The 9,796-nt window shown below is 35.9% G+C and overlaps 1 protein-coding gene across 1 annotated transcript; it reads right to left on the bottom strand.

Annotated features, from left to right (window-relative positions):
- Nucleotides 1-6,900: 6,900 nt before the first annotated feature.
- Nucleotides 6,901-9,796, bottom strand: LOC128163840 (fascin-like). Its single transcript, XM_052827508.1, has 2 exons — nt 8,888-9,796; nt 6,901-8,118 (listed from the first exon to the last, which is right to left on the bottom strand). Exons 1-2 carry the CDS (start codon nt 9,764-9,766, stop codon nt 7,489-7,491), a joined length of 1,509 nt encoding a protein of 502 aa, XP_052683468.1. The 5' UTR covers nt 9,767-9,796; the 3' UTR covers nt 6,901-7,488.

Below are 9,796 nucleotides of genomic sequence, written 5' to 3'. Positions count from 1 at the left end.
CGGGGGGAGATATGCAATTTGATCAATATCCAACAACAGAATCGCGAACAGGCCACTGACGGTTATATCACTACCTAATCAAGCTTTATGGCTCATTATTACCCTTTAAATTAAAAACTGAAAAAGACAATAACGCTACAGAGTAAACAGGCTAAATAAGTCTTTTAAACATTACTTAATAAAGTGTTTCATTTTATTGTCGGTATGCATTTAGAAATGATAAAAATTGCTGGGAATTTTTTTTTATTTTTATTAATTCTAATGTATCTAAATTGTTTTGACACTTGTCAATAATCCCGGCGCGAGCAAAAGAGCAAAATCGTCATTATTTGATAATGAACACTTTATATCGCTAGAAAGCTATTAGGGCGACACTATCTTGGAATAGAAAAGTAAACACTTATCTCAAGTTTTCGTGTCAGTTCAAAAATTGTCCGCAGAATGGCACGTGCCGAAGTTTACGGTTACCTGGGTAACGCGACATTAAGCGCTTAGCAACGGGAGCTCGCCAAAGGCCCAAGGAATTCAAAAACCTCTTAATCCACGTTTTAGGACGTTAGTCAAAACTCATTTGTAAGACGAATCACGCGTTTTTTGTTTGAGTACTGAGGATAAAAGCTGATGACATACATATAAATCCTAAATTACTCTTTAGATTAAAAAATCGGGAGGGGGGGGGTTTCAATGCGAGAACTTTACAAACTAGAGTATAGGCTAATACAGATTCGAGAGAAAAATAAAAATTAAGGTCAATTGAAAGAATAATGTAATCCTGGGAACATGCGCGGATATAGAGAGGATTCAATAATTCAATAAAACGTGGGACCCCCCCCCCCCCCCCCCTAAAAAAAAAAAAAAAACTATGGATTCGCGCATCAATCTTAATAATTGCAAATTGTCAGTTGTAATTTTTCCAATTTAACCTGCAAATTTTAAAATACTAAATTTGAATCAAGAGAATTAAAGTAAATTCTCTCGCGTGGCTTGAAAATCAGTTAGTGCTAATAGTGTGACCTTTAGGTCCTAGGGATCGGTTGTTTATTTATACTTCAATGCATGTATGTATCTGCTTCATTGTAAGCGGTATGTACACATGTCATTATCATAAGCGATTAATTTCACTCAGTTCCTTTAGTTAATAGTAAGCACAAAACTAGGGGGAAATTAATACCAATATATTACTATAATACTTTCATGTTAAATACTGAAATCTGATTGGTTTAGACGCAGTTGGTAATCCGTTCTATTACCCTCCCCGTCATCGTCGGAACCCACGGGTTTTCTATCCGTTACACTGCTTTCAGTTTTTTTGTTGAAAGCAGTGTAACGGATAGAAAACCCGTGGGTTCCGACGATGCCTCCCCGTTAGCAACACACTTGGCAACGGGTAACACAACGAATTGTTAAATGCGCGTACGGTTCGCCGTATAAATCCACTTCATTTCTATATAAAAGCAGTAAAATTTTTCTTTAAAAATAAGACATTCAGTATAATAAAATAAAATAAATATTGCCTGTTTGGGAGGGTAACTGTTGAAATTGACACCCCTCGAAAACCATTGTCAACCTCCACTTCGCGTCGGTTGACAATGGGATTCTCGGGGTGCCAATTTCAACAGTTACCCTCCCAAACAGGCACTATTTATATAATGGTAAGCATGTGTCATGTTGATTTGATTAATAATATGAATTTACCGGGTGCAATTGGTAAAGAAACTTGATAAACTCAGTCAGCTTTAAATATTAATTTTCTCCCTTTTTTAATATATTCTGTCAAACGTTTATATTTAATATATCAATTGATGCATTTTTATTAATACGAAGAATTTCCTCTCGGTTTGCGTACATATGACACAGATTTTAATATTTTGCAATAATTTACAATGATACCCACGCAGGCAAAATACTTAATATATTATATATGCATCAGGTGCGTAGTAACATTGTAAATGTATACCCAGATTCCTATTTTCCATCAATAAAAGGTCACGCGCTTTATCATTGTTAATATGTAATTTAATACAGTTGTTAAAAAAGCTTTGAAATAGAATTAATTTCCACGGTGTTTATTGGAATTTGATTCCTTTTTTTCCCTACGTTTCAAATTTATATTGAACATACAGTATTTGACAAGGCTACATTGGTGCGCTTATTTTCGACACTTTTTAATCCCTTTTATAATTTATAGGGATTTTATTTTTAATGAAAATGACTAATCTTGTCTCGTTTGTGAGGAAATAAGGTTTAAAAGGCCAAAAACTAGCGCAAGTTTCTGTGGGCCGTATTTTGAACCCATTGAACTCGAAAGTAAATTATTGCAACTTTTATACATGCAAAAAAAAAACCTATACAAATGTAGCTACAGGTCGCTAGATTTTTGGAATTTACTAACCTCGGACACACCCCCCCCCCCCCTCCTGCAAATTTAAAATAATTATTCCTCATGGATCAGAACCCTCCCCCTTCGAAGGAAAATATTGCTGGACCCGCTTACGTCTACCTAACTACATGTACATATGTACATTGTATACCAGTGTTCCAAATTATCAATTAATTCATGTCGGTGTTGTTATTCATATTCATATTCTTTACGAACATAGCATTATCATATTTTTAAAAAAACCCAATGAAATGAGAATTACTTGGTATGTTTTTATGTCAAAATACATGCGAACCCATTCTCTTAAAGCTTTTGTTTTTATTATATATATTTTTAATAAATGATGAGCTGGTAATATAGAACATATATTATGTCGATGGCCGATTTCATTTTGTGCCTTCAAAACCAGCAGGGTGTCAATTTCAACATGTTAAATAATAGGTACAAATGTACATGTACACTACACATACATTTAGAAGATATACATGTACGAGCGCAGTATTATATCCTACATGCATTTTTATGAGATTATATTCGAGGTTTCCCCAATTAATGCAACCCATTTCTTTATAGGAAGAAAGTCATCTTATTGATCACAAAATTCAAACAATCTCCATCCTATGATCGTTATTTACATAGCACTTGATCATAGTTTCACTCTTAAATGCTTCTGCCCACGGATTTTTCCCCAATAGAAACAGCCAAAGCATATAGCCGTTTAAATAGAAATAAGTCAATAGATTATTTGGTAATGGTATTCATATTAAATCTCAAACCATAAAATTAACTGTATTTTCCCGCCAATGATCAACAATCAAAACATGCAGGGTTACAATATATCTTTTTATGTGCATTTTTCTGTTTTTGCGCAAATCATAGGGATTCATTATTAATTTTTTTTTTTAATGAAATAGTAAATCAAATTAATCTCTATATTGTCACGTATATTATGAGTATTTTGTTTCTGGGAAAACAATTTTTATACAAAGAGGGCGTTTCCGTTTTGTTTATGAATATCAATCAATTTCACCCAATGAACCCTCTTAGATCGTGGAGGGCGTGGCCGATCTAAATTTCAACTGTCATCTCAACTGTCATCTCAACTTAGAAAAAAAGGGACTAGTTTGAAATTTGACGAAGGCAATTCTAAATCTTTTTGAACTTTATCATTAATTAGTTTATTCTCATCATTGCATCAAACAATAGATATTGAGACGATATACATAAGTAGGATAAAGTACTACTGAGCAAGAAAGCGCGTACAGTGACGTGCATGTTTATAATTTATTTGAAAGAATGTCTCTAATGCAAAATACATGCTTATACACCACTCATTATTGTATCCATGCAGTTATTAATGGCCATTGCTATTTCTAATGGTCGGGGAGGGGGGGGGATAATAAATGCAGAACTGTTATGGTAGCTCTACGGGAAACTCCAATCGCAACTTCTCGGGCCTTTCCGGCAAGCTCGGAAAAACACCTCGAATGTATTAACATCACCAGACGTTATAATTTTATACAAAATGGAGTCGCTTCCCATTAAAATAAGTATCGGATAGACAGTCTTGTGTGTCGCTTCTTTGTTATATTTTAGTGTATATTGTTTACTTTAATGAAGTATAGCTCACATCTCAACAGATCGTAAAATGTGTTGTATTTATATCAAGTTTTATAAAAAGGGGGGTTGTCATGGACGCCTAGGTAATACATTCGATGTGTTTTCCCGAGCTTGCCGGAAAGGCCCGAAAAGGCGCGATTGCGGGAAACTCGGCTTGAAAAACCAAGTACCGAAGAAAACCCTGCAAAATTATTGCGTAAAAAAGTTGCGCATGTAGTGTTTTGGACTTATTAGCGTATTTTCGGAAATCAATATATTCCGTAAAAATATAAATACCAAATATTCTCGACTCGGAGACATTTTACTTTATATGTCATTACTTTTCTTTTCTCTAAATATCTTATAAACAATATTGTTTAATTTTGTAAACAAACTGCACCATTTCACTTTACGGGGCTGGTGGGGGTCACCAGCCCCGTAAAGGGAAATGGTGCAGTTTGTTTACATGTCAAAATGGCGACTCTTGATCCTGCATGAAGTGAATTTAACACGCTTTACTTTCCGAGGTCGGGTAAGGCGTTTAGGAAAAACGTTTAGGAGGCAAGTAAAGGGATAAATTTGTAGTAAAATCTTTTGGTATGGAAATATTTACTGAATATATCTCTTCATTAGTTTGATATTAGTCAAAAACCATGCGTAACTTTTTGTGCGCCGTAAGTATACAGTTTTTTCTTCTGTGTGTACGTAACTGTACATACACTGTAGCTCTCCGATCTGGCCACCCCATTTTCACATAGAGCTAAAGTTTTGCAGCCTAAGGGGGGTATATAAACGCACAATACAATAAAGAAGATTTACCACTAGACCACACGATATGTTACCTCTGAACGTTCACTTTCTATTAACCCTTTCGGATTTAGAAGTGATAAATTTATTCGTTTTTGAATTACTCAGACTCAGTACTATTCTTGATTCATGTACATTTGATTACTTATATGTGACTGTTTATGTTTGACAGTTTTTTTAAATTGAATCCCAATTCAAAGATGCGTATCGACAGAGGAAATCCGGGTTGTGTAGGGTCTATCAGTCAGTTCATTGAAAGGCGAGAAAAATACCGGCTGTATTTGATATAATCTTAATCGATTTCTTTATTATTTTTCTGTCTTTGCTTTTTTTTTTTTTTTTTTGGTTTCGATTTTGTTTTTTAAAAAACCATTCCAATCGGTTCTTTGCATCGAAAGTAAACAAAACCCAAGAAATGTCTGACTTTACTATTTAACATAGCTTTCACAATGAATCAAGTCGTAAAAGGAATTTTTAGGAAATTTCAATTGTTTTAAAAATTAACTTTGAATTGTCCGTTTTGAATGCTTAGTTGACATTTTCCGTTTTGAATCCGGCGGATGAGTAAATAAATTCCAGAACAAAAGATCTTATAATCTAACACCCGATATCAACTATAACATTTGGAGTATCGTAGGATTTTTATTCTAATCGGTGGTGTTTTTTCCTTTCAAATAATAAAGTAGAATATCCTAAATATTGTGGGTTTTTTTCCTTCAAATAATGAAGTACTATAGTTAGAATCCTCGATGCTTTGGAGGGCGGATTGGATGTGATTGCTTAATATTTTGACGCTCAAGTTACGGTAAGTTTTCACACCGTTTCACACAAATGAACAGAAGATCGTATTGTGTTACAAACATTATTAATGCCCTCTTGCATGTAATTGAAAAAAAAATACTTTCGAAATGAATTTTTAATGATCAACCAAAATTTGAGAGTTTCGTGTAGTCGTGGAGATAAAAGCAAGATAAACAGAGCTCACATTTATTTGTCTAGTAAACAAGGTTCGTGCCCATCTTCTAATTATTAGGATTAATAATAATTACATGTAATACTAATATTAGATATCATTAACTTTCTTAAATTACTACAAATCAAATATCTACGTACTGGTGTAAATTATTATTGTATAAGTACAAACTGAGACGTATTTGCAATAATATTGTATTTGTTTTTTAACGTGTAGTGAGAGGGCGAATTAAGTTTTTATAATCCAGGCACGTAGCATCGTTTTTGAAAGTGGGGGGGGGGGGGGGGCAGACCCATCAAAAAAATCTTGACAAGCCAAAAAAAAAAAAAAAAAAAGAAAAAAAAAAAGGAAAATTAAAGTTTCCAAAAATCTTCAAAATCCCAATCCGTGGGGGGGGGGGGGGGGGGGGGGGGGGGATTAACTATACTCCCAAAAAAAAAATTCTTCCCTACCAAAATTCTTTTTCCTCCAAATCTATATAATTCATTTTTTTATATGTAAATTTTCAAAAATTTGTTGCTGCGAGAAAAAGTTGGGGGGCCAGGCCCCCCCTGGCCCCCCCCTGATGCTACGTGCCTGCAATCCCATTGTAATATATAATGCAATAAAATATAAACAAATCAATAATAATTAGTTCCTAATGTTCATCACATTCATTTTAAGTCTAAAACTGGAACTTTCATTTCAACATTCAAAATGTAAGCAAAAACAGGATGTAGGCTTTCTTTACGTAGCAATTAAAGAATTGTAAGCTCTGTATCTTGCTTATAACTTGCTTATAACTCAATGATTGACACTCAAATTTTGTTATAACTAAACAACTGCGTTATAATGGCTGCAAATAATTTCATGATGCTGGTTATAAATAAAATTTAAAGTACTCTCACGCATGCGGTTTTTATTTTATACACCACATGACAATTTTAGGTTATCACTATTTGAAAGGAAAATACAGATATTCTCTATACATATGATAATTATACATTTTGTAGTTTGTGGTGTTTACTTGTTTATATCATAAGGAGAATGGTCTCTTAAGTCCGTCCCAGGCTACCGTTTTTACCACTTTTTGCTTTTAAAAATTCGATATTTATCAATGTTTGAACAACATTCAATCGCTTATTATAATAAATGAAGAAATAAATTCCAAAAATAATTCTTAAAAAAAAAAAACCCAATTAATCACATTATGCAGGTTTCAAGACATGGCTAAAATATTAAAGCTTGTTTGGTAATTTTGCCTTAAAAATTGCAAACGACATGAAAGTACCAGGATGAGAAAATTATTTGAGATGTTCCGAGAGCTTTAGAATGGTCGAAAGAAATATTACGATTTTTCATTCATGAATTCATGTAAAACCTTGTCAGTTTTAAAAAGAGGGAACATGTCACAGAAAAAATCTTGGACTCATTTCCTGAAAATGTATTGTACTTTAAGACCCACATGATGAGAAACATTAAATTGCAAATCAACTATTGTATACAAGTATAGAGACTCCAGCCCCCGACCAACCCCTCCAGAAAAAAAAAGAATTTTTGTGAATTTTTCGCATGCTTTTTCCAGATTGAGCAAAAATTTATACGATGTATAACAAACGTGCACTACCTATGTATGAACTGGGATTTTTTTTAATAAAGGTATACAACCGATGTCTCTTGAAATAGTTACTACTGCAAAATGATGAGGTGCTATTATTATCTGTTAGATAAGAATTCTTTAATTTCAAATTTAACAATACAGCAAACATTGCGCGTCTGGCTCCAACGCAGAAGCATGAAAATGGCCCACTTTATCGCAATGCAGATAACGACCGTTTGGCGCCAAAATTGTGACAAGCGAGGAGTCCCGAAATTCCATCACAAACGGAACAGGCTCGGCGCTGTTCGCTTTAATAGAAGGGTAACCTCCTGTTGGTATGCTGAGACACCAATATTTCCCGTTTTCACTCCGTAAGCTGTATTTCCCATCGTTCATCTGCTTCAGTGTTATAACACTCGGGTAAGCCTTGGTACAAATGTACTCGTCATTGTTACTTCCGGGAATAGTTTTAATTCCGATGAATCCAAACTCACACCGGAATACGATCACCGGGCGATTAAGAAGCCGGATCTGGAAACCGCTGTCGTCTGCATCTTCCGGAATACGGGCGGCTAAGTTCCCAGTCCCTTTGCTGGCTAAGTATTTCCCATTGGACCCCCTGATTCTCGCCCTTCCGTTAGATAGCCAACGTATTTCGAACATATTGTTGTCTGATAACGTTTTTGTAACTGCCTCGATTCGGCCATCTTGTGTCACGCCCCAAAATGTTCCATCATAGGTTTCAATTGACCATTTCTTTTTCCCGCTGTCGTATTCCAACTGTAAAATTACAAATCTAATGCACATTTTTTGTTCATGACCTCTGAGCTTGTTCATACATGTATGTCCTTCAATTAAATACATGCGGTAAATAGCGTTGACAAGTAACTTATTTATTAAAGAATTCCCTCTAAATGGTAGTTTGGCAGAACTGCAATGAGCCAGTGCATTTTTACAATGCTAAAACTGTAAATCAGTACTAAAGTTCGTGAAAGGGGGGGGGGGGGCTCAATTTTCGCAAATTTCGAAGGTGCGTGTTTTACTTTTTATCCCTGTGATGGACGAATTATGTAATAAAGTCTTTATTTATAAATAATATTTGCAAGAAATCCATGCAACCACACCCCAATGAACCCGGAAACAACTGATCACCCCAGGAGATTATCCAACTCGAATTTATTTTTCTGTTCTCCGCATTACACGATATAAACGTTTTTGCCTGAAAATTGCGACAAAAAATAACAGTTATCGTGACAAATTAGAGATCTGCATATTTGTCATCATTGCAAGCACAATTTGAATTTTTTTTTTTCAAACCTTACGATATGAAACTAACACCAAACACTAGTGTTCATTTGATATATTACAGTACAGTAACTTAAACGGATTCTTGAATATTAAAACGTAAACAATATTTCTTCTAAATTACGAAGTATGAATTATCTGCTCGATCATCCTCCTCTCATGTTGCATTACATGTAATTGTTTATTCCTATAACCAATCGAAGTTGAAACCGCATTTGTTAATTAAGTTACAAAGTATACTCACTTGAAAAATTTCGGACTGAGTTGGGACCCGGATGATCTTCAGCATGACTTCCATCCCCACGGAGGCCGTTTTCCCGCCATTTCCCACAATGATGACCTGTGGGTGGCATTCTTCCAGGCGGAAGAATTCTTCCTTGCGCAGGACTTTGTAGTTAGTTCTGAGAGTCCCAGAGGGTCCAGTGGCCGAGAGGTATCTACCATCGTTGTCTTTGAACGCTAAACCTTTCAGCCGCTTGTCTTCACTTAAGTGAATTTCCATTCCAAACAACGTGTCCTCGTCTTGGGTGGAAACCAGCGATCCAGTTTTGGAGAGGTATCGATTATCGGAGGTTTTGAATCGATACTTCCCGTGCGTGAACTCCATTGTAAACAAGGCCCGAGGGCCCCATGCTTTGATACCCGCCAAAGAAATGTGATTGGAATCCGCGATCGCAAATTTCTTGCCTAGCATCGAAAAGATTGTCACCTGGGGATGCATAGCAAAAGGAGTATACCAGAGTGACAAGTCTTCGTCCGAGGCCCTCTTGGCGAGACAGTTTATCCCCTCGCCAGTTCCGGCCAGGAAGTATTTATGCTTCCTGCTTCTAAAAGCCCAGCGAGCCGACCCGTCTGCAGCATACTCCAGCATGAATTTCTCGTCATCCCCGCGCTCCCTGGTTTCACACGTGACCGTTCCGAGCCGATCGACGGAAATGTAACTCCCGACATAACTTCGGATGAATACGCTTTCGTCGTCGTTAAATTCTACGGTCCATTTTTGTTTCTGTCGTAGAGCGAGCCCCCCTGCGTTGATTTTGTTCCCGTATCTTTCCGCAGTAAGATATTTGTCTTCCGCGTTCACGATCCCAATCACCCACTCAAATGTATTCGCATAGTTCATTTTGGCGGCTTCATGTCTATTTCATCGTGT

The sequence above is a fragment of the Crassostrea angulata genome, chromosome 9, assembly GCF_025612915.1.
Source record: "Crassostrea angulata isolate pt1a10 chromosome 9, ASM2561291v2, whole genome shotgun sequence".
Classification (NCBI taxonomy): Eukaryota; Metazoa; Mollusca; class Bivalvia; order Ostreida; family Ostreidae; genus Magallana; species Magallana angulata.
This window is presented reverse-complemented; position numbering and strand designations above follow the sequence as displayed.